Genomic DNA, 26,767 nt, shown 5'->3' with positions numbered 1-26,767 from the left:
GAAAAATTTTCCGTCTTTTAATGGCTGAATTAAGTCCATTTATATTAATTGTAATCAATTTTTTCTCTTCCATGGTTATATTTTATAATTAGGTTTGGCAGCTCTTGTGGATCTTGGTTCACGTTGTTCTTTGGCTTCCTCCTTTCCACCTACTGCACCTTCTTCTTTTTCAGTCATCATTTGGCAGTCCTCTTGGAATTCAATTAGTGACATTTCTTTTTCTGCCTCTTCCTGTTTCCCTCTGAAAAATTCTGTATAAAATGATTCAGCTTTCTCAATTGAATCAATTCTGTATCTCTGTTCTTGCCATGTGAACATTAAACCTTCTGGAATCAGCCATCTATAATTCACCTCTTTTTTTAAGGAGCAATTTGGTCAAGAATCAGTATTCTCTCCTCATCTATCTCACTCTTCTGGGTACTTGTTTCAAAACCACAATCTCCTTATCTTTATATTTCAATGTTTTCTCTCTTGCCACTTGCAATATTTGCGTTTTAATGGCTTTCTTTGTAAATCTGATGTGACCTTCTCTTGGTAGGCTAATTTTCATTGCTTATCTTGTGAAGACTCGATAGATCTCATCTATTCCATCCATCATCTTCTCTTCAGTTATTCTTAAAGCTTCAGCCAATATTACTATCATTATCTCAGCTAGCTTTTATCCTTTTTCTTCCTCTATGTTTTGGAATCTAAGATAAAATTCTGATCTGTTCATCTCCCATCTCAGCATACCACTTTTATCTTGTTCAACCAGTTAGTCTGCTGTCAATGTCTCCAATCTTCTTATCTCTTTGTTTATCTTTTTCTTAGTAGTCTCTCATCATACTTCTTCATCATCATTTGTTGGATGTTCTCCACTTTTTCATCAGATTTCCCTGTTCTTTGTTCAATGTTCTCTGTTCTTTGTTCAATGTTCTCTATTCTCTTTTCAATATTCTCTGATCTTGTTTGAATGTTTTGAATTCCTTGTATAATCATCTGCAGGGTCATTTTTTTCTTTTTCTTGTTCTTTCTCTTGCCTTAACATTGTCAGTATTGAACGTTGTCCTCCAGGTGTTAGAGAGGGGGAAGTAAAAGGTGAAGAACCAGGAACTGTTAATTTCCTACTCATTTCAAACAATTCAAAATCTTCAGGTTCTTCTAGACCTTAATCCAACTGTAAAATAAGCAATTGCAATTCCAAATAAAAATAGTAGGGAAAAAGAAGCCAAATAGTAATAATAATAATAAAAAAAGAGAAAAAAAGAATTATTCCGGTTCTTGTATACCTTAATCCAATTGATTGGTTAGATAACAGTGATAATTCAAAAATGAAGGAAAAGACCATAAACACACACAAAAGAGAAAAAGTTGTAAAATCCTAAAAAAGACAGAAAAGTGAGGAATAAAAAGCTAAAAAAAAAAAAGGAAAAATTCTTCAGGTTCTTCAACACCTTAATCCAATTAAGAGGTCTCAAATATAAAAGGCTGCATAAGAGAAAAAAAAGGCCAGGAAGATAAAAAAGAAAGAAAGAAAAAACCAGTATAGGAGGTAGAAGGAAAGACAAAAATACCAAAAAGGCAGAAAGAGAAAAATAAAAAAGGCTACTCCCTTAAAAAGAAAAGGAAGGGAATCATTAATACTAAAACTTTTCTTTTAAAATAAAATAAAAAGCAAGTGTAAAAATTTAACTTCCAGAGACAAGCAAAAAAACAAAAAACAAAGACAAGTTCCAAAGAGCTAAAAACCAAATACATATTTCAAAAAGCAAATTGTTGAGGAGGGGTAGCGCAGCTTAGGAAAAATCAAAAGATCACACTGTACTTTATTTAGTTATCCAAGGCTCTTGTTATAACACTCTTCTCCAGAAACTTATCACCTTTTCTTTTCCTATAAACTTCAACATGAGACTCCAGCTGTTGATAGAAACCCAGAAGAGAACCTGCAACAATACTCTCCCATGCTCTTCCCTCTATCTTATCAAATAGCAATGTCCTTGGGAAAAAAGTCTCAGTTCTTTCTTTCTCAGCTTTGTCTGGTCACAAGAGAAATAGAGTATTTCCAACCCTCTAGTTGGCAGTGTTACAAAGTCCCTGGTAGATCCAAGAGAAGCTCTTTTTGCCAGTGGCAAAGAGGCAGCCATTAAAGCTGCTGAAGTTGGGACAGCTCCAAAATGAAAGAGAACAGAAAGAGAGAGTGTGCCGGTTTGGTGAGAAACTTTTCTTTATTCTAAGATTTGAAAGGACACCCTAAGGAAAAGAAAGAATCTGTAAAAGTGTTGACAGAAGTGATTAAGCGGCAATTTTAAACAGGAATGTCAAAGTAATGTTTTTTTCTCATTGCTGGATTTTCTATACATGATCTTATATTTTGAAACTGGTCTGGTTGGTTTTTTTTTTTCATTTATTTTTTTCCTCCTCTTGATTTTGTAACATTTTAAGCTAGAGACTACCTTTTAGTTATTTCTTTTTTTAAATATCTTTTTCTTTTTTTATTAATTCTTATTATATTTTGCTTGGAAAAGGAGGGAGAAAGTGAAAGCAAAGAAACTTTGTAACACTGCTGTTAGTTTTTGGGGATAAACCCCCAAGCAGAGTATGCAGCAGCAGTCAAGCCAGGCAGGCAAATGAGAGAGAGAGTGGGCCCAAGAGTATACACACACTGGAGACAAAAACACTGTTTGTAGTTTTAAAATAGTTATTTATTGCACACAGAGATTAAGAAGTGTCATTCAGTCCATATATCATTATCCAGTATATCCATCCAGTTATCAAGTCCATTAACAGTAAATACAATGTCCTTATCTGCTTGTAAATCTTCTCCTCCTGATACCTTTCTCTCAAAGACAACGCTGAATCCTCAGCTCACCAAGTAAACAGTCTTTGTGTTCAGTTGAAATGGTATCTGGCACAGTAGCCTCCAAAAGCAAGCAGACGTTCCAACACAGCAGGCAGCAGACCAGGAACAGAACCAGGTGCATCCAGAAGCCGGGTCTATTACGTTTCCCTTCCTACCTTTATTACTGCCTGCAACCGCACCCACAATGACATTGCAGTTTCTTGTACTTAAAGCTACAAAACACTTTAAACTAGGTTTACATATTTATTCAACCCAAACCTGGTTGGTGTATCCATATACCCAACATTCTCCCCTTTTGGGTGACATAAATATGTAATGCCTTTACATTCTAAACCCATATTTTTCACAACTCTCTAGATGCTTAATGGCACCTTGGGTTTTAGTAAAATGATCAGCTATATTGTCCTCCGACATGCAGTACTCCAGCTGTATCAATTTACTCTGTACAGATTGTCTTACATTAAGATACCTCAAATCTGTATGTTTACTTCTCGTTTTAACTGCAATATTAGTGGCCATTTGAATTGCTGCCTGATTATCTTCATGTACAACTACAGGGTAATTTACAGTTATACCCATATCCTTCAACATTTGTTTGAACATAATTAACTCAGTACACAATAAAGATAAACAGGAAAATTCTGCCTCCATAGTAGACAAACTTATATGCTGTTGTCTAATTGACTTCCAACCAATTAATGTCTTACCCAGCATTATGGCTGTTCCTGAAGTCGACTTTCTTGTGTCTCTTTCTGATGCAAAACTAGCATCTGCATAAGCACTCAATATGAGATCATCTTCTGGTTCTAAATACAGTGCATGGTGTAATGTTCCTTTAAGATATCTTAAGATTCTTTTCAATGCAATCCAGTGACATTGAAGCGGGTCATTGTTATGTCGTGCCAGCTGATTAATACTAAAAGCAATATCTGGCCTTGACCAATTGCTAATATATGATAAGCTACCAATCAAAGATTGATACAGTTCCTTATCACATTTGGGACTTTGTGTATCCATTTTGCAAATATCCTGACTCATTGGAGTCTTTACAGGCTTACAAAGTTCCATTTTATAATCTAATAGCAATTTAGATATCTTATCTTCCTGAGATATCTTATAACCTTTCTGTGTTTTCACTATATTCAAACCTAGATATCTCTTTATCTCACCTAATTGCTTGATTTTTATTTTCTTGGCTAATGATGATATTATTTCATTTGCTTCATCATTAGTCTTAGTTATCAGAGCAATATCATCAGTAAACAACAATAATAATGATACTTTCCCATTCTTTTCTCTCTTAAATAGACATGGGTCGGCTAAACCAGCTTTAAACCCTATATTGGTCAGTTCCTTCACAATATACTGGTTCCATTCATAGCCTGATTGTTTAAGACCATAAAGGCTCTTCTTTAATAACCAACAATCATTATCATTATTATTGTCTTCTTTAAATCCATTAGGCCTTTTCATATAAACAGTATGTCTTAGTGGAGCGTGCAAATAAGCAGTTTCCACATCTAAATGGTTAACTATATATTTCTTGCTTGCTGCCCACACTAATGCTGCCCTTAAAGTTGCTGCTTTCAGACTAGGTGCAAATACTTCATCATAATCATTTGCACTTTGTCTAAAGCCTTGGGCTACTAACCTTGCCTTATGGATTGTGTTTCCATCCTTATCTGTCTTTATTTTAAAAATCCATTTACAGCCAATGGGTTTTTCATTACTAGGTAATCTCAGGTTTTCATACACTTGCATATCCTTCAGAGACTTCAATTCCTTATTAATTGCTGCATACCAATTTTCTTTCTCTTTAGAAGGATATCTTCTAATCTCATCCACAGTACTTGGGATTCTATTTTCCTGGCACACTGTATTAGCCTGGTATCTATCAGGCAGTCTAGAAATACGTGTAGTCCTTCTGGGTATTACTGGGCTTGGTTGAGTTACTACCTGTTCCTCATCTTCAGCTATTTCTTCCTCTAGGGGCTGTACTTCTTCCTGTACTTCTTCCTTTACATTATTTTTAAAGTTACAGGGATACTTAATGGGATTTCTGTATGATTCAATAATCACCTCGTTATTGTTATCCTGCTCTAACTTATCCCATCCTACATGCTCTAGAAATTGGGCATTGGCACTACATAACACCTTAGATGTGCCTTTCTCCCAAAATCTATATGCCCTATGGTTAGCTTGGTAACCAACGAAGAAAAATTGTTTAGCTCTATGTTGCCCTTTACGCCTGAGTTGTGTAGGGATATGCACCCATGCTGGTGCACCAAATGTGTGCAGGTAACTCAAATCAGGCTTCCTGCCATGCCACATGGTGAATGGTATTTCACCAGTGGTTGAGTTAACAACGTTATTTAATAAATTATTAGCACACATTGTGGCCTCCCCCCACAAAGAATCAGGTAACCCAGAATCAGTTAACATAGTACGGGTCATCGCCTGCAATGTTTGGCCTCGCCTTTCAACATATGCATTGTGCTGTGGTCTGTATGGTGCAGATTTTTTATGCTCTATACCAGCTGACTTTAATCTATTCTGGAATTTGCTGTTAACAAATTCTGTACCATTATCTGTCAACAAGGTTATCAGTTGCCTTTTAGCCTTTCTTTCTGCAAACTTTAACCAGTTGAAGAAATGTTGATATGTTTCAGTTTTGCTTTTCATTAAGTAGCAAAACCCATATCTAGAGTAATGGTCCATAATGCTCAGTATATATCGAGCACCCCCCATACTGGGTTTCTTTGGACCTATAATGTCTGCAAATACTACTTCTAAAGGTTCTTTAGTTTTAAAACCATTTAGTCTATTTGCAGGCAATATTTTACTCTTATCTTCACAACAGACATTACAACGCAAATACTTATCACAGGGTTTTAACCTTATTCCTTCAGATAACTCTACTGTACGTTTTAGCATTTTAAAATTTACATGCCCCAAACGCCTATGCAATAAATGAATACATTCATTATGAGGCTTGGTATTATTAAATACAGTTTGTGCCTCCCCTTTCTTACTATCATGTAAGACATACAATGTTCCATTTAAAGCTGCAGTTACCTTTTTGTTATCTCTTTCCAGTATGCACTTATTATTTTTAAATGTAACCACATATCCTAGTTTATCCAATACTCTTACAGAAAGTAAATTCATTTTTAACTGTGGTACATATAACATGTTTATATTCTGGTTTAAACATGGACAATAAGCAATACCTTCACCCTTGGCCTTGAGCTGCCAACCATTGGCAAGTGATATACGTTGAGAACTTGTAGACATTTTTATAAACTTTGTCTTATCTCTCGTGATGCAGTGGGATGCTCCACTGTCCACCACCCATATATCATTCTTCATATCACAGTTGCTAAACGTGGCCAATTCAAAGGATTTCTTTGGCTTCTTTAAATTCTGGTGTTTTCCTTTTCTGCAGAATCTTGCCAAATGTCCTCTGCCTCCACAATTAAAACACTTTTTAATTGTGTATGCCGTTGAAGATAACTTCTCTTCCTCCGGGTGCTTTACCTTGCATAGCTGGTTTCTTTCAGGCTTTGAAGATAATTTCTCTTCATTATTAGGCTTATCTGCTCTCAGCTGGTCACGTTCACTCCTTCTCCTGGCTTCCTCTAATAGCCTGCCGGTTATCTCAGTTACTGATAAACTGTCTTTTGGCAATATTTCTAAAGCAGTCACAAAATCATCATAGCTTCTATCCAAAGAAGACAGTATGATGTATACTTGTTGCAACTCATTAAATATAAGCTCTTTTTCTTGTAATTCTTGAAAAATGCTTTTCATACAGTTTAAATGAGTTAACATGTCTCCATTTTTCTCAAGATGTGTTCTAAACAGCTTCCGTGTAAGATTTATATGAGCTCCTACACTGTCTCGAACATAAACCTTCTTGAGATTATCCCAACACTTGGCAGCATTCTCCTCTCCACGAATATGTATCAGTTGCTGGTCTGAGAGAGTCAGTCCTATGATGCACAAAGCCTGTTCATTCTTTTGCTTATAGTCCTGTATCTTTTTGGCATCCTCATCAACAGTAGGATCCAAGTTGGATACATCTGGTGGGTTTGTAATTATGCCCCACAAACCTTCTCTTCGTAGCAGTAAACTACACTTCATTGACCATGAAACATAGTTTGTTCGATCTAGTCTGGATATCATGGACAGATGTGGCAAATTTACTTGTGCCATTGCTCTTGTGAAAAACAACTATTTAACAAACAGTTTGTATTTACAGTAATGTGCAACTCACACCAGCTCTCACTGCTATATCCTGGTTAGTTAGACTGTGCACACTGCTGGGCCCATAACCAATGTTAGTGTTTGGGGATAAACCCCCAAGCAGAGTATGCAGCAGCAGTCAAGCCAGGCAGGCAAATGAGAGAGAGAGTGGGCCCAAGAGTATACACACACTGGAGACAAAAACACTGTTTGTAGTTTTAAAATAGTTATTTATTGCACACAGAGATTAAGAAGTGTCATTCAGTCCATATATCATTATCCAGTATATCCATCCAGTTATCAAGTCCATTAACAGTAAATACAATGTCCTTATCTGCTTGTAAATCTTCTCCTCCCGATACCTTTCTCTCAAAGACAATGCTGAATCCTCAGCTCACCAAGTAAACAGTCTTTGTGTTCAGTTGAAATGGTATCTGGCACAGTAGCCTCCAAAAGCAAGCAGACGTTCCAACACAGCAGGCAGCAGACCAGAAACAGAACCAGGTGCATCCAGAAGCCGGGTCTATTACGTTTCCCTTCCTACCTTTATTACTGCCTGCAACCGCACCCACAATGACATTGCAGTTTCTTGTGCTTAAAGCTACAAAACACTTTAAACTAGGTTTACATATTTATTCAACCCAAACCTGGTTGGTGTATCCATATACCCAACAACTGCCAACTAGAGGCTTGGAAATAGTCTATTTCTCTTTAATTTATTTTATTTTGTCAAGTGATTATAAGATAACAGGTATAAGTATAAACATATTATAAATATATGAAATGGATACATAAAAGAAAAATATAAAGAAACAATAGGACAGGGACAGTAGACACGTTGGTGTGCTTATGCCTACCCCTTACAGACCTCTTAGGAAAGGGGTGAGGTCAATAGTAGACAGTCTAAGGTTAAAGTTTTTGGGGTTTGGGGAAGAAACCACACATTCCAGACATTGACCACTCTGTCGCTGTTCAACATCTTCAACATGGCAGCGCCCAACTAGGAAGGTAAGGCTCTCGCTCCTGGAGCACTATCTCCCTATAAAGCCACCACCTGCACCAGAAATCACTTTTAAAGCTGCTGCTTGCACCAGTAACCGTGAGTAAATCAGAGCCCAAAAAACAAGCCCCAAAATGCTGGATTCTGAACCCGTGGAGCCCTAATAATGCTGGCAGAGCTCCTGCTAGCTGATCTGGAGCCCTCCCCTCCTTCCCAAGAGAAGTGAAGCTCTTTCCATCGAGCCCTATTAACTCTTGAGCTGGATCACTTGGAGCCAGCGGACTGCAAACAACGTACCTTAATTTAAATTCCTCACACAGCTGATAGAGGTATCTTCCACTCCAGACAACGTGTTTCCATTAATATCCCCCACACAGTTTCTCCGGAGCCACATCAGACAGCTGGCAGGGAGAAACAAGGAGGAAGGAGAAAGCCCTGAGGCTCTTAGGAGCCAAAAGTCACCCTGGATGGGTGGTAAAGGCAGAGGAATGCTTTAGTGATTGCGAGGAGAGGAGAGTCTCCTTGATTGACCCAAAGAAACCCCCCCCATCCGAACTAAAAAGAGAACTGCCAGCATGGCTAAATTGAAGCCAGGAAGGCAGCTGAGACAGAAGTGAAAAAGAAAGGAAAGATCTTGTAACAGCGTGCTTAGTCTTGGTAAGAATCACTCCAATTTCTGCAGTGCAATTTTTCTTGGAAAGTGGGACTCAAAGGAGGAAAATAGCTGCAATTAACGATCTGGAGTGACTGTCAGATTTAGTTTTAAAAAAGATATTGCAACTAGAAGTAACTTTAAAAGTAAAGGACAGATTGGATTGGTTAACCCAAATTTCTGGACTGTATTTTTACTACTACTCAGCTTGAAGAACTTTAGGAAACTATTGAAAAACAATCTTATTCAGAGACATATTGATTGTAGTTAGTGTTTTAATTCAGCAAGTTTTGCTCTCTTTCAAAAATCCAGCATGCTTTGAACATCTTGTTACAGCCTATTGTTTACAGAGTAATAGCAGCAGCAATCAGAGCAATAAATTCCTCCCACCCAGTAAATCACAGCTGCTAGTAAAACAATTAAGCCTTTCCTTGCAGACTCTCAATACTACCTCATTACTTTAATCAAACACTGATTAATTCATTACCTCAAAACTTACAACTTTTCTACCTCATCACCTATATCAATGATTAGATAATCAGTTTCTATAAAATATTTCATTAATGGTTTAATTGATTTATTGTTTTAATTGATTAGTGTGATTAGAGTGTTTAGTGCAAATAGTATGATTACTGATTAGTTTAAAAGACCAAGATTCATGTAATTTAATTGATTAGTAAAATCAGTGATTTGTGAATTTAATTGAATGGTGTGATTAATGATTAGTGTAATTAACTGATTAGTGATTATTGTAATTAATTGATTAGGCTGATTTTTGCTTAGGAAAATTAGACTAGAGAGATTACTGTAATTGATTGATTGGTGTGATATTGGCTATATTGATTACCCAAAATTGTTCCATTAATTAATTCAATCAACGTACTTAACAAACCTATCATGCGAAGAAAAAAATCCAATGCCAAACCACAACCTAAAGAGAAATTAATCCCCAACAATGAACCACAAGACTCCTGCACATGCCTTAAATGCTACAAAACTCTAAAGGATAATGAAAACTCCATCAAATGTTCTCTATGTAACAAATACGCTCATCATGACTGCTTGGGATTACCTGAGCAAATGATCCAATATCTAGAATCATCCAATGAGTTTCCATATCTCTGCAAATCATGCAGACCCAAACTGGATTTGTTTGAAAGAGTTGATACCATAGAAACACAAATAACATCCCTTGACACCATAGTAGTATCCCTGGACACCTTAAAAGAAAGATTATCCAACCTTGAAAAAAAAGACACAACGCAAAAACCTGAACATCCAATAGCTACAAACCACATCTCTACCCAACAACTACAACCTAATCCACAACCCAATCCCCCAAAAACATAAGCCAGACAAATAATGATATCCCAATCCTCATCAGAGAAGCTGTTGAGCGTGAACGGAAACGTCCAAATGCCATCTTATTTGGTCTAGAGGGCATCAATGATAATGATGACATCACAACTGTCCGAAACATCATCAGTGATTATCAAGCATCAACCATCTCCCCTGATGAAATACTTGACATTTCCTGCATTGGCCAAGAACTCAAAAACAGAGATGTCTCTGTGGCCCCACGCTTCTGCAGGCTCATTTGCAAAAATGAATCAAGCAAATGTAAATTCATTTACACTATAAATTCACTCGCCAAAACCAACCCCAACCATAAGAACCTCCATTGTAGCCCTGACCTAACCATAAAGCAACGTGCCCACTCCCGTGTACTCCGCACTGAACTCAAAAAATGTCTAACCAGGGTTTCCCAACCTGGGGTGCGAGACGATATTCTAGGGGGTGTGAGAAAAGTCCAGGTAAATAATAGGATATTGAGTATATGTTGGCATTTTTATTTTCTTTTGCAATGGATTAGTTTAACTGAGCAAAATATAAATTTCAGGGGATGCGAGGTTCGAGTGAAATTTCTTTAGGAGTGCGGGGCGAAAAAAAGGTTGGGAACCACTGGTCTAGACAATGGGGAGAAGGACCTGTACATTGACTACCATGCTGACTGTATCAAAAATAAGTCACACAACCCGCAACTCAGCTTTAACCTTCAACCACAACCCTACCTCAACCAATCCACCATCACCCAAGACTAGGCACGCACGCCCCTAATTACCTCTATTCCAACCACAACTGGCCTTAAATGCAAGCTACTCAATGCAAAAAGCCTTGTGAATAAAATACCTTAATTTCTCCTCTTACTAAATATGACTAAACTCAACATCATATTTGTCTGTGAAACATGACTCAATGCATCTCTCCCTGACTCCATTACCACAGAAAGAGGCTATCATGATCATGTTTACTGATCAGATCATGAAATTCAAATTGGTGTTGCTATCTTCTATAAAAAGTCCTTACATCTAAAAAACATCCAAGTTACCCAGGAGCTTGCTCTTCCTGAGACCATCGTCTGTGAACTGTCCTTAAATATCACGTTTTGGTTCTTACTAGGTTACAGAGCTCCTGATTATGACATCGAACATACAAACACGCTAAATACACTACTAACATGGGCAGCATCCTGCCCACATGCTTTTATCTTTCTTGGTGACTTCAATCTACCTCATATTGACTGGACCCTAAATGAATGTACAACTGAACCCATACATGCAATCTTATACCAAACTAAAATCTTACGGTATCTCTGGACACCTGCATAACTGGATAGAAGCATTTCTGTCAAACAGACAACAAATGGTCAAAATTGGGAGTGTCCTACCAAATTCTGTACCTGTCAATAGTGGTGGCCCCCAAGGCAGTGCTCTACGACCAACTCTCTTCATATTCTACATAAATGACCTCTGTGATCATATTAAGAGCAACTGTGTCCTTTTCGCTGATGATGTAAAGCTGTACAATACCACAGACAATACTGCTACCCTTGAAGAAGATCTTGACTATGTATCAGAATGGTCAAACAAATGGCAACTTCAAATCTCAACAGATAAATGCTCTGTCTTACATATTGGCAAAAAAATCAGAAAATAATATACAAGCTGAATAGTCAAGATCTTGTTGATGATCCAAGCTCTGTAAAGGATCTTGGAGTACTCATCTATAATGATTTAAGTGCTAGAGCCCACTGTAACTACATAGCCAAAAAGGCATTAAGAGTTGTTAACCTAATCCTAAATAGCTTTTTCTCTGTTAATATCACACTACTAACTAGAGCATACAAAACATTTGCTAGACCTATACTAGAATACAGCTCATCAGTCTGGAACCCACATTACATATCTGATATTAATACAGTTGAGAAAGTCCAGAAATATTTCACAAGAACAGTTCTCCATTCCTCTACTCGTTGTAGAATACCTTATGACACCAGACTTGAAATTCTAGACCTAGAAAACCTTGAATTATGCCATCTTCAGTCTGATCTAAATATGGTATATAAAATCATACATTGCAATGTCCTACCTGTCAATGAATACTTCAGCTTCAACCATAACAACAGAAGAGCACACAATAGATACAAACTCAAGGTTAACTGCACCCAACCTGATTGCAGGAAATACGACTTCAGCAACAGATTGGCCAATGTCTGGAATACTCTACCTGACTCTGTGGTTTCTTCCCCAAACCCCAAAAACTTTAACCTTAGTCTGTCTACTATTGACCTCACCCCTTTCCTAAGATGTCTGTAGGGGCGTGCATAAGCGCACCAACATGCCTACCGTCCCTGTCCTATTGTTTCTTTTATTTTTCTTATATGTACTCATTTCATGTATTCATAACTGTTGTGACTGGAAGGATCGATCCTGCTGGGAGTTTTGACTCTGATGACTGTTAGATCGTGGATTGATGCCAGAACTAGAAGAACCAGGAAACGTCAATCTGAAGGGAGGCATCAGGACAAACATTGATTGGAGCGAATGAGAAGGGCAAGTCAGTAAATTAGCAAGTTGCCTTAATGAGTATAAAAGGACACAGCTGGGCTGGTACATTTCGCCAGGAACAAAATAACTATTTGAGTGAAGACGTTACAGCAAAGAGCTCTGAGGCTGAAGATTTATTGCCAGGACTGGTTTGCCGGACAGAGTAAAGATTTATGCTGTGGTTTCTGCCAGCCGTTATCTTGTAAGACTTCTTTCCGTTTGATTTAATTGTGAAACGGCTGCTTTCTGTTTTGTTCGTTTGAATTTTGAAGGGGAGTCATAACATTATTGTTCCTGGCCCAAACAAACCATCTTTAAAGCAAGATGGATTCAAATCAACTGCAGCGTTTGGTAGAGCAGCAACAGCAACAAATTAATCAGCTACTGCAAAGCAATGTGATGCTTCAGAATCAGGTAACACAATTGCTGAATTATGTTTCCAGCTTACCAAGCCCTGCTGCTGTTCCCCCTGCCCCTCCTGTGAGGAAAAGCCCAGTATCCATGCCGGAGAAATTTTCTGGGCAAATGGACAGGTTCCCGGCATTTATGGGTCAATGCCAATTGTTTATCTCTCTGAGGCCTGAAGACATCCCAACTGACTGGTCTAAAGTAGGATTTATGATCAGTATATTAACCGGGCAGGCTGCTAATTGGGCTACTCCCTTGTTAGTTCAAGATAGCCCGTTGTTGAATAATTTCCAGGGTTTCCTTCAACAAATGAGAGTGATGTTTGAGAACCCAATTAAGATACAAACTGTGGACAGACGGTTATGGGACATTAATCAGGGGAAATATTCCCTGCAGGAATACGTTGCAGAATTTCGTTTGCTGTGTATGGATTCTAACTGGAATGAACCGGCTCATATGGCTGCATTCCAGGAAGGTTTGTCTGATGCCATCAAAGATGAGCTGGTCCATGCAGAACGGCCTTTAACTTTGGATGCATTGATAGTTCAGTGCTTTCGAATTGAAGCTTGTTTACAGCAACGTGGACGCAAACGGCTCGTTATGGAACCATCTTCGTTTTCTCATTCACAACCCACGCCACTGAGAGTTTTCCAACCCACGGTTAATGTTGAGGAGCCGATGGAGTTAGGCGCACTCCACCCTCGCTTAACGGTGCGAGAACGTTCGAGAAGGTTTCAGGAAGGCTTGTGCCTTTATTGCGGGGGTCTGGGACATTTTGTTAATTCCTGCAAATGGAGAGGGACCCGCAGACCCGTACCTGAAACCACTCCTGGCTCGTCGGGAAAACAGGGTAGACCTGACCTCAAGGAAACCCTAGGTCGGGCACGTTTCACATCCCCACCTCAAATTGCTGAAGCAAATCCTGGCCCTCCTCGGCATTTACTTTTGGACACTCAATTTTTTTTTTACAGTCACAGAAGGAGGGAATTCCTGCTGTTGCGTTGGTGGACTCAGGGGCTACAACCAGCTTTATGGACCGAGCTTTTGCTACGCACTATGAGATCCCATTGGTTGCTGTGGATCCACCCATTAAGGTGGAAACCGTGGATGGGCGTGAGCTCAAGTCTGGGCCCATTCGTTTGGCCACCCAGCCAGTGCGTATGATCATTGGGGATCATGAGGAGGCGATAAGTTTTTATATCACCTCGAACCTTCATCGCCCTTTGGTGCTCGGAATGTCCTGGTTGCATTTGCATGATCCGTTGGTGGCTTGGTCGCAGAACGCCATTTCTTTTCCAAGTCTCCAATATGTAGACCATCTGAGACAATTGGAACGAGCGAAAGCAGATTATAAACGTTTCGCAGATCATTCGCGTCGAGCGACGCCTCAATTGGCTGTGGGTGACAGGGTGTGGTTGTCAACGAAACATCTTCAAGTTGATCGTCAGACTCGGGGGAAGGGCCCTGCGGTGAGGGATAGTGTTGTGACTGGAAGGATTGATCCTGCTGGGAGTTTTGACTCTGATGACTGTTAGATCGTGGATTGATGCCAGAACTAGAAGAACCAGGAAACGTCAATCTGAAGGGAGGCATCAGGACAAACATTGATTGGAGCGAATGAGAAGGGCAAGTCAGTAAATTAGCACGTTGCCTTAATGAGTATAAAAGGACACAGCTGGGCTGGTACATTTCGCCAGGAACAAAATAACTATTTGAGTGAAGACGTTACAGCTAAGAGCTCTGAGGCTGAAGATTTATTGCCAGGACTGGTTTGCCGGACAGAGTAAAGATTTATGCTGTGGTTTCTGCCAGCCGTTATCTTGTAAGACTTCTTTCCGTTTGATTTAATTGTGAAACGGCTGCTTTCTGTTTTGTTCGTTTGAATTTCGAAGGGGAGTCATAACACATAACTATGTATAAACTTATACCTATTATCTTGTAAGCGATGGACAAATCAAACTGAATAAAACAAATAAATAAATAAAGTCATATTTCCTGCAATCAAGTTTGGTGTGGTTTACCTTGAGTTTGTATCTATTGTTTGCTTTTGTGTTGTTATGGTTGAAGCTGAAGTATTCATTGACAGGTAGGTCATTGCAATATATAAATTCATGTACTATACTTAGATCGGACTGAAGGCAGCATAGTTCTAGATTTTCTAGATCTAGAATTTCAAGTCTGGTGGCATAAGATATTCTGCAATGAGTAGAGGAGTGGAGAACACTTCTTGTGAAATATTTCTGGACTTTCCCAACTGTATTAATATCAGATACATAATGTGGGTTCCCGACTGATTCAAGTATTGGTCTAGCAAATGTTTTGTATGCTCTAGTTAGTAGTGTGATATTACCAGACAAAAAGCTATGCATGATTAGGTTAGCAACTCTTAATGCCTTTTTGGCTATGTAGTTACAGTGGGCTCTACCACTTAGATCATTTGAGGTGAGTACTCCAAGGTCCTTGACAGAGTTTGGATCATCAACAAGGTCTTGACTATTCAGTTTCTATTTTATCTTCTGATTTTTTTTGCCAATATGGTAAGAATTATAAATGCTCATAAAATGCCAGCTAAAACACTGCTCAAAAATGCTACCTGAGAGGCACAGTACAAATGATCTAATGATCGTTACACACCTGACCCCTCCAAAAAATGAAAAGAAAATGTTGATGACAAAACAAATTAATTCAATCTTTTAATGCTCTTTTTGGTTGAGATCAGGCCTCATTGTAATGATGTAGCATTTGGAGGAAAAGCCAGGAGACCAGAATTGGTGGACAAGATGGCTCCACGCTTGTCATGTACTTGCTTGCTCTCAAATATGCAGGGGCAAAAAACAACCACACAATGCAAAAATAGGCATGTTGAAGATAATAGACTTGGTTTCCTAGAAAGTGTCAGGTAGCTTCCTAGATAAGAAAGCTACAATAAAACTAATGACCAGGAAACCCATAAAAGCTAAAAGAGAATAAAACATTACAACTGATTTTTCATTACCTTCAACAATTATTTCACTGATTATGGAATTCATATAAAAATCTGGAGAATTGGAAAGTGAAGAAAATAGTGTTTTACCAAGTTATTGTTTGAGAAACAGTGCTAAATAGAAAAGCTGCACAGAGATTTAGGTTAAAAAAGGGTTTATTTGGTATTGTATGCATACAGATTCATGCATATAAGTTATAGGAGCCTCTGTGGCACAGTGGTTAGAGTGCAGTACTGCAAGTTGGCACTTCAAATCCCACCAGGCTCAAGGTTGACTCAGCCTTCCATCCTTCTGAGGTGGGTAAAATGAGGAGCCAAATTGTTGGGGGCAATATGCTGACTCTTTAAACTGCTTAGGGAGGGCTATAAAGCACTATAAAGCGGTATATGAGTCTAAGTGCTATTTCTGCTATATAGAGAAGGAGAATATTATTACATCTTCTTTCATGTCCTCTTCTATACTGTCATCTAAACCTTTGCTAACCAGCTAATAAAACACTAATTGAACAAGCAAATGGAAAATGACTTTTATTGAAAAGAACAGATGCAATGCAAATATGAACGAACTGATATAATTGATTACCAAATATACTTTCTACAATGAAGTGTCAGATGTTCCTTTAATATCAATAAAATATACCAATTCAATAAGCTATGGAGTAGTAAAATTTAAACTAATAATAATAATTACAGACAGAAAAAATTGCTTGAGAAAGGACTATTTAAAATGAACTGAATTGACACAATTGCTTAATTTTTAAAATAAAGACAACATAAGAAATATTTGGACTCCAGTCACAGTAAATAGGTCTATGAAAATGAAATGAGATATATCAGCTTGAATGGGATAATTTAACTTGAAAGTAGATCTTGATAATAGGTAACAAAATTATACCTGTTTTGTGAAGTTAAAGGAAATCAGAGAAATTCTTTTCAACTAAAATTAAAAATAGTGTTCCCTAGAATACCTGGACCGTGACCAGTAAAGGATATACAGAGAATAGCATTGAAATTGTAGCATGCAGGGGTGGGATTCTACCGGTTCTATCCAGTTCTATAGAACCCCTTGTTAACTTTCTAAGTAGTTCGGAGAATCAGTAGTTAGAAGCAATCTCAGTTTGTTTGTTTTCCACCCTTATTATATTCTTGGCAGATAGCCTAGACTTCCTGTCTCTGGAGCTTGTGAGGCTTGGCTTTCTTAAAGGGTGTTCTCTCGCCAAATAAGAGACTCACAGACCGGAGTTGAATTCAGCTCTTTAATGCAATTCAGTAAATTCAGTAACTTCAACTGCAGTCGAGCTGCAGCAGCCCCTTTTATAGCGGCTGCTCTGCGGCTCGCAACCAATGACATTTATTTGAACTTCCCGCCACTATAGGCAGCCAATCAGATACCAACGTTACTAACCAATCATATCATTGCTTCTGCTAACCAAAAGGAACATCGTCCTAGAAGCCTTTATTTAAATACACTACAAAGGGAAAGGGTTGTTTTAAGATTTTTACACTGCTGTTGGGAGGAAATATGAAGCAAAGCTTTTAGTGACAGGGAACCAAGATGAGTGACATTCAGCAAGGCTTCTTGGCTAGCTAGAAGGATTGACATTCAAATGTGAGTTTACATACTCTTTCTGAGTTTTGGTCTAAAACTGTTTTTTGGTGAAGGTTATTTTTGTGCTTAGTGAAGTTGAACCCTTTATTGATGGGACAATTTTCCCTATTCAGCTTCAACAAGCAACAGCTACTGTCATGATTTAATTATTTGTATTGTGTTTGAATTTTTTCTTGCCAAACTTGCAGGATGCAAGCTTGGTACTCATTTTTTTTTACTGCCTTTCTGGGGGACATGTGACCTTTCCTTAAATCTGGGTGGTTTCCTTAGGATATCTTGTGAAGTGAATGAGAAGAGCTGGTGTTTTTAAGTGTTCAGATCGATCAAAAATTGCTTCTCCTGGGTGTGCTCTTTCTGGAGAGCTTAAATGACTTCTCTGCTAAAAGGTTTCATTTTATGAGCAAAAGTTGGCTGTTTGATAGTTATCACTACATGTTAAATATTTTCATTCCTCAAAGTACTCTGGCACCCTGCCTGATTTGTAACTCTGGCTTGCATGTATTTTTAATCTAGTGATATTTAGGGCAGCTTTTTGCAAGCAAAGAAACTTCGTGTATTTTTGTACAGGTAATCCTTGACTTACAGCAATTCATTTAGTAACCATTCAAAGTTACAATGGCACTGAAAAAAGTGACATGACAATTTTCCACACTTATGACTGTTGCAGCATCCCCACTGTCATGAGAGGCCAAACGAGGAGAAGCGCCCCTTGACATGAATGATGTCAAGTTGGCTATGCCCACCCAGTCACATGACCACCAAGCCACACCCACCAACTAAGCCACACCCACAGAACCAGTTGTTAAAAAAACTGAATCCCACCCCTGGTACCATGAGAACAAAACTGAATATGGATTGTGTGAGAGTCTTTGAATTCAAAGTCTATCTCAGAGATTATGAAAAGAAAAAAAGAACACACACAACTTCCTTCTTATTGCTATAATAATAATGGCTATATATAGAATGCCATACTTTGACAAGATAGATATGTCAAGAGCAATTTAAATGTCATGGACTATTGTATTTTTACAACTAGAGGAAAAAGTAGTGACAATATAGTTTAATTCACTCTTTTTATTAATTGTTCTCTTTTATTAAGATCTGGTCTAATTATAATAATGTAACATTTGGTGAAAAAGATAAAAGCCAGAAGCCCGGCACTTGAGACCAAGATGGCAAAGACCTCCACAGCTATTGTGTATTTTCCTTTGGTGCTTATGTAGGCAGGAACAAAAGATAACCAGACACTGCAAAACACCAACATGCTGAAAGTGATCGACTTGGTTTCCTGGAAAGTGTCCGGTAACTTCCTGGCTAGGAAAGCTGCAATAAAACTAATAAAGGCCAGGAAGCCCATAAAACCTAAAACAGAATAAAACATTGCAACTGAACCTTCATTACATTCTATAATTATTTCACTATTTATAGACCACATATCAAAGTCTGGGAAGGGAGGAGAAATTCCAAGCCATGCCATACAAAAAGTACTTTGAATAAAAGAACAGGAAAGAACAATGAAAAGAGACAGTCTTTTCCCAATCCATGTCCTTATCCTTGATCCTGGTTTGGTGGCCATGAAAGCAAGGACCACAGTGATGGTTTTGGCCAACATGCAAGAAACAGCCACTGAGAAGATGATCCCAAAAGCAGTCTGTCGAAGGAGACAGGTCACCTTCATGGGTCTGCCAATGAAAAGCAGAGAACAAAGGAAGGAGAGGAGGAGGGAGATAAGCAGGGTGTAGGAGAGGCTACGGTTGTTGGCTTTGACGATGGGAGTGTTGTGGTTCTTCAAGAAGATTCCTAGCACAAAGATTGTGATAAAAGAAAGTACAAGAGCTGATGTGGCTAAGACTGTCCCCAACAAGTCTCTGTAGGACAGGTAGGATATATATTTTGGCAAGCATAAATCCTGTTTATTGTTTGGATATTGATCTTCTGGGCATTGAAAGCAATCTTCCATATCTAAAAAAAACAAAAACAATTGTATATATTTAAGTCAAAATTTACTAAATTCTTTCTGTGTCTTATGGCTAAGACTCTAGCTTCTTTGGGCCTCAGAGAGCCCAAAGAAAGACTAGAATAATAAACTGATACCTTTTTGATTTTTTTTTCTTTCTGGGCATTCAGCCAAGAGCATTTCACACCTCATAAAAGTGTTGTTAGATAAAGCACTTGAAGAGGGAGAGCCATTGAAAAAATCAGATCACATAGCCACTAGCCTCTGACAAGATTAATTCCCAAATAATAAGAATCACATAACTCACCAGAAACTACACTAAGACTCCAAGATCCCTGTCTATTAAGCCTGGTTTCACTCAGTCTTCTATTTAAGTATTAAGTGCATGAAATAATACACAACTTCTTTTTAGGTAATCAGGGCAAAGAAGCAAGGTCAAGTTGGCCACACCCACCCAGTTATATGACCAGCCAGCCATGCCCACGCAGCCACATGCCACCCAGACAGTCATTAAGGCAGACAGCCCTTGCTAAAAAAATTTGAAGCTCACCTCTGGTATGTACAGAAACTTTATTTTAATCATTGACCAATACAAATAAATACAATAAGACATACAAAGCAAAGTTAACCCCTGATATCAATGATTTTTTCCCATCCATTGTGGGGACATGTTAAGGGTAAAGTTGTAAAAAAATTCTAGGAGAGAGAGAGGGAGGGGGGAGAGAGAGGGAGAGAGAGGGAGAGAGAATTGTCTTGATTATCTACAGACTAATGTAAATAAACATGATCAGTGACTTGTAAATTTAGATAAAAAGGCTAGAGATGGCAAACATATCTGTCAACTGACCAGGTTGTGTTTCTGTGATACCTGTGTCATAGGATCAGTGTTTAACAAGGTTTTCCTATACTTCCCTTCTAAAACAGCTGTAGGGAAGAACATTAATTTGGGGAAATGAAAAGTAGAAGCACTTAAGTGAAAAACCTACAAGTTTATATAAAATAAATAAAACTAGGGCCAATACATATTCCTATCCAACTCCCTTCCTTAATGACATATACTTTTTTTTGCCATACCTGACATTCAACCTTGTGATTTTATGAATTTTACTTAGCAGAGGTTTGTCTATTTTAGTGTATTTAAATGTATGCCAGATTTTAAATCTAGTTCCTATGTTGAAAGCTGACCTAAAGTTAATAAATGCTGTAGAAAAATAGATAGATTTATGACTATACATTTCTACTAGGTGTTGCAGCATCATAGCAAGATCAAACACTAATAATTCTGCTCTGAACCTAACCTTTTCATCCATCAAAATGTCTTCAGCTTCAAGGCAGTCAATTAATAGTAAACAAACAGAATAATTGTTATAAAAGATTGGTATGAAAGCATGTTTTTATACTAGTATACTATCCTGTTTCCTTTAGATAAACTATAGCTACTGGTACATATCTTCCTTCCTTCCATTCTTCCTTCCTTCTTTCCTTCCTTCTTTCCTTCCTTTCTTTCTCTTACTCTTTCTCCCTCCCTCCCTCCCTCCTTCGCTCCTTCCATCTTTCCCTCCCTCTCTCCCTTTTACCTGTTTTGTCTGAGATCTTGCCCTTTGGACATGGAGTACAATCATAACAGCAAAACAATTTTCCTTCAATTTTGGTCTTTCTGTAACCTGAAAGGCACTTATTATTACAAAGTGAAAGAGGCCGCTCCTGTCCCACAATAGAAAACAAAAATAGTTTGTAATATAGAAAAACAGTGTTCAAGCTACAGGTATGTATGAATGAATGGCATAGATCTCTATTCTCTTTCATTTATTTGAAATAAGATATACAATACATGAAACATATGAGGAAGTTTGACAGAAGCAAATTCCATCTGTTACTCAGATTGCAGTTACTTTTGTGACATTTGAAAGCAAAACAGGTGAAAGAAAAACTAGTTGCATGAACAAAATAAAATTGTTTGTTTGAAAAATAATAATAATCAGCTCTCATCAAACTTAAAAGCAAACTGTTTACTGAAACACAGTGATAAATACATAAGTTAGGTTGTAGGTATATGACAATAAAGGTTATCTTATCTATCTTATCTATATAGTTTTCAATTGCACTTATTTTTTATTAATTTATTTATATGTTTATTCAATGTCTGTACTAGCCAAAACTTGGCGATTTCCACCAAGAATAACTAGGTGCAAAAAGTACATGCACCAAGTTTTTAGATGGATTCAGAATGTAGTCATCAATATTTTATGGTCATCTTATTCAACAGGAGAAGGCCTTCAATTTCCTCCCTAGCAATGTCATTGCCTAAAAGAGAAACAATCTAGTTTAAATATATCATATAAGTCAAAACTATAGAAGTCATTACAGAGAGTCTGGAAGATATACTTTCTTCAATCAGTCTTCCAGACAGAGTTAAATTTGTTTACAGAAAAAGGAAGGAGTATCTCTAAGGCATACTATAGAGATGTCTCTCACGGATAAAATCACTGATTTAAATTTTAAAATCAGCACAATTGCTAACAAACTATCCTGGTTTTCATTATAATCCTTATGAACACCTTATGTTTCTACACAAGGTGCTCATGAGTTCAAAGAGATGGATTAAGATTTTCTCACTTCAAATTGTAAATCCTGGATTATTAAATTTAAAAAATGTTCAAGAAATTTTTTGTCTTTTTTAATGAAATGGTATTTTCTAATAGTTTGTGAAAAAATAGTTACAGAAAAAGAGAACATTGCTACTATTTTCTAGAGTATTAGAGAGACTTTCAGAAGTAATATTATTATTTTTAAAAATAGTCAGAAGTGCACTTTACTTCAGAATGTTTGGAAGATAATATATTTACTTTCTATTGACATATGGACCTGTATATTCATGATTGACCGTAGTAAAATTGAAACCATTCATTTTGAAATGAGCTGGATTTCACCTGATTAAACCGGTTGGGCCAAATTATCTTCTCTTCAGAAATAATCAGTGGTTTGTCAGAGGTAGTTTCTGGATCTATCCTTCCAACTTTGACTCTAAGAAATGTCTGATTTGGAAATGTGATCCAGTTTACAATATCAAACTCAGAAATTATTTCTCCATTTTTATCAAAGGAAATCTCTCCAGTATTGCTATTAAATGATATGCTCTGGAGAAAATGGTGGAGCTTTAGAAACAGGGGATAAAAAAGATTAAAAGATTTCATTAAATCAACATCCATACCGTAATTAATTGCCCTTCAAAACATTCAGCAGGCTACTATAATCGAAACCAGCAATCCAGCAAATTAAACATTTCATACATTACAAGGTAAAATATTTGGAAATATAATTCCACTTAAAGCTTCTATATATTTCTACAATGGCATGTAAATTGCGGGATTATATAGTTATTAGTAATAAATGATGTACAAATCAGAAAACCAAATAGATAAATTATGTTCCTCATATTATAGAAATTGACAGGCTTGTCTTTGCTAAGGTAAAATTATGTTTCACATTTTTTCAGTGCAAAATCAGAATGTAATTTTAATTTAGAGTAACAGAGTTGGAAGGAACCTTGGAGGTCTTCTAGTCCAGTTCCCTACTCAAGTAGGAAACTCTATACCATTTCAGACAAACAGTTGTCTAATCTCTTATTAAAAATCTCTAGTGTTGGAGCACCTACAACTTCTGGAGGCAAGTTGTTCCACTGATTAATCATTCTAAGTATAAGGAAAATTAGTTAGTTATAGTTTACTTCTCTCTTTGATTAGTTTCCTTCCATTGCTTCTTGTCTTGCCTTCAGCTGCTTTGGAGAATAGGTTGACCCCCTCTCCTTTGTGTCAGCCCCTGAGATATCGAAACACTGCTATTATATCACCTAAATGGATAGTTTTATATTGAGCCTGACAAATAGAATAAATATGTTTATAATGCAATAACATTGCAACTCCAGGAGAAATATTCCAAAAATTTGGACAATAATATGTAAGCAATGCAGTCAAATTTTCAAATCAGTACAAACTAGAAGTTAAGATAACTCTAAAACTAGAAAAGAATTTTTTTAAAAAATATATATTATCATATAGAATACAAAGCATACACCAGTGGTGGCATTTGACTGATTCAGCCCAGTTCTAGCGAGCCAGTAATAGCGATGAGCAGCAGAGATTGAATCAGTTCTCTCTGCCTCTGCTGCCTCTCTGCCTACTTGCCTGCTTGGGCTCTCATACTCACTTTTATTTGCTGAATTTGAAATGCAGCTGCTTTGCGTGGCACAGAATAGTGCCACGTGGCAGCTGATGAAGTGACTGGGATCGTCCAGGCTTGAAGGAGGTGAGTTATAATACCTCTAAGCCTGCACAAAGTGCGTGTTTGGTGCACATGTGCATGCAAAGTGTGTGCATGTGCGCAAAGCGTGCCCATCAAGTCATGCCCACCAAATTGGTGGCAAAAATATTTTAATCGCACTACTGGCACACACAGCTGGTACTCATAAAACACATTATGACTGTTGCTTGTGAAATATGCAACTAGATCAACCACAAGTATTGGAATTTAATAAGACTAGAAAATATATCTGATAGACTTAAGGATAAAACAAGATTGATATACAACTCTGCAATTGAATCAATGTTCTAAGTAGCCTGCTCACCTTCCATGACTCTTGATTGAGGACTTTCTGCCTCCTCATTGTCCTTTGCTGGCCTTGGAAAGAGCACAGAATATGCAAAGCATGTGCAACTGCATAGACAGCAGTGTAGACACTGTAGCTGTGGGCAGTCATGCTGGTTTCAAACACGGTCATGGGGAGATTCTCAAGTTTCTCCTCCTGAGTGCATATAGTCTCATCCTCTTCCTTTACAGAAGACATTGAGAGAAAACAATTAAATGTCTGTTGCCAGAATTCTTTTAAAAAATTGTCTTCTTTGTCCAAAGCTGGATTTCTCATCTGAACAAAATTTTGGAATCCCAATACCTCCACTGATATTACTGACAGAGACAGAGTTCCATGCATGAAATTAATGTCCCAACTCCTTTGAAAGAAAACCGATGAAAAGTCAACATCTGCTGTCATCACCCAAACTTTCGTATTATAATCTACATTACTGAATTCCAACAGGCTGAGTAAAAACCTTAAATTTAATATGCTCTGAAATTCCCCATGAAGCAACACAGTATTAGTTGTGCTGTTGAAAACCTTGTTTAAAATTGCATGTGATTGATGAACTATTTTTTCATCCTCACTGAGAAAGCCAGCTGGTAATTTTTCTATGAACTCAAAGCAGACACCTCTTTTGGAAAACATGGGAAAGATATTTCTCCACAAAATCTCTGCTATATTGCCAATGTTAAGGTAAAGCACTCCAACCCAGGTCCAGCCAAAATGCAAAAAAAGCTGAAGAAATCCTTCGTACTGGCGAAGAGCATTTGGGAGCATCCAGTAGAAGAAGTGAGATGGAGTTTGGGTCTTGGTCTCTAGAGTAGAGGCATATGCAACCTAAATGAAACCAGCAAAATGGGACAGATAAATAGTTAGGTCCATTGATAACTTTTGCATTAATTACATTTGCTAGATTTTCAGGTGAGATAATTCAGCCATTGTATTTTATGTCTCCAAAATATATAATAAAAGTCAAGAAATACCACAAAATGTAAGAGGTTTGTAAACTCAGTCTGGATTTTCCTTAAAGAACTTACTTGTGCAAACTTGTAGTAAGTCAGGATCGTAGCCATATCCAAAAAATCCATAGAACCCGGTCCCTTAATAACTGCTATTAGATTATTCTGAAGACCACATTTATAATTAGGGATGATTCCATTTGGAGCAGAGAGAAGTTCCATTGTAGCTTCATATGTATATAATGGACTAAAAAAGTCATTAAATATGTTGAAGCCTAGGGTGATGTTGGGTAAGATGAGAGGATTTTCATTAATTTCTTTTGCAGCAAAAACCAAAGCTAAGACATGTTGGTAGCTCTGAGTGAGCAATCTGGAAAGAAAGAAAGAAAGAAAGAAAGAAAGAAAGAAAGAAAGAAAGAAAGAAAGAAAGAAAGAAAGAAAGGGGGAGAGGAAGAATGGAAGGAAGGAAAGAAAGAAAGAGGGAGGGAGGAAAGGCAGAAGAATGGAGGGAAGGAAGGAAGGAAGGAAGGAAGGAAGGAAGAAAGAAAGAAAGAAAGAAAGAAAGAAAGAAAGAAAGAAAGAAAGAAAGAAAGGAGAGGAAGAATGGAAGGAAGGAAAGAAAGGAAAGAAAGAAAGAGGGAGGAAGGGGAAGAATGGAGGGAAGGAAGAAAGAAAGAAAGAAAGAAAAGAAAAGAAAAAGAAAAAGAAAAGAAAAAGAAAAAGAAAAGAAAGAAAATTACTGTATTATCTCTGAAATTTCAGTAAGTTTTTAGGAGAGGTTCTTCTTTTATAGGTTAATAAGGTGTAATTCTCTAAGTATGTGAATAGTAAAGGGTTGAAAAAAAGGAAACAGAAAAGAAATTGTTAGTTTAAAATACTTACATATGATCCAAAAGTATTTCCTGAAGTGGGGGTCTTCTGAACATTATTGTTTTAAAAATAGCGAATGACTGAGATAAGATGCCACCAATGATCCTGTCTCCTGGCTGATAATATTTATGAATGATAGTAATGGATTGGGTCCTGGGGCATTTTAATACTGGAACCTTGCAGACTATCTTAGGAAGAAGCATGAATGCCAATAAGTTAAATATCATAACCATGATTGAAAATCTCCCTTTAAAAGAATATTTATCCATTGGATCCATTAATGCTGAGGTAGCCTCAAGTTGGAGATCCTAAGTCAAGGCAAACCATCTCTTACTAGCCTGTTAATGCAGTCTCCCTGTTTTAGTATCTTTCATTCTGAAGTGCTAGAGGATATTCAAGTCTTATTTACTTGGATTTGTAATGTCATTAACAGCCTCTAGAATTCTCCACAGATCTAAAGAAGCTGCAAACCAATTCCAAATTCATAATTATAGAGTAGGTTATCATGCCTGGGTTAATTCCCAAGTCATGGTTTTCCTCTAGTCTAGGAAAAGTTTAAGAAAATGCTCTTGAAAGCAACATAAGAAGACATAATCAATTATTTAAATAAATAATTTTTAAAAAGTTTTTAAATTCAAATTTGGTAGCTTTTAGGAAGCACTATAAAATTATAGTCTTTCAAACATTTTCTTTTTGAGAAAGGTAAAGTATCCTTCTTATTTTGA

At 37.3% G+C, this 26,767-nt stretch overlaps 1 protein-coding gene across 1 annotated transcript; it reads right to left on the bottom strand.

Annotated features, from left to right (window-relative positions):
* Positions 1-18,683: 18,683 nt before the first annotated feature.
* Positions 18,684-21,278, bottom strand: LOC113451709 (vomeronasal type-2 receptor 26-like). The gene is made up of 2 exons (XM_026723101.2): positions 21,158-21,278; positions 18,684-19,585 (listed from the first exon to the last, which is right to left on the bottom strand). The coding sequence occupies exon 2, from the start codon at positions 19,581-19,583 to the stop codon at positions 18,684-18,686; it is 900 nt and encodes a 299-aa protein (XP_026578886.2). The 5' UTR covers positions 19,584-19,585; positions 21,158-21,278.
* Positions 21,279-26,767: the final 5,489 nt, after the last annotated feature.

The sequence above is a fragment of the Pseudonaja textilis genome, chromosome Z, assembly GCF_049901715.1.
Source record: "Pseudonaja textilis isolate UNSWEBS1 chromosome Z, rPseTex1.2, whole genome shotgun sequence".
In the NCBI taxonomy this organism is placed as follows: Eukaryota; Metazoa; Chordata; class Lepidosauria; order Squamata; family Elapidae; genus Pseudonaja; species Pseudonaja textilis.
The sequence above is the reverse complement of the archived record's forward strand: the minus strand, read 5'-3'. Positions and strand labels throughout refer to the sequence as shown.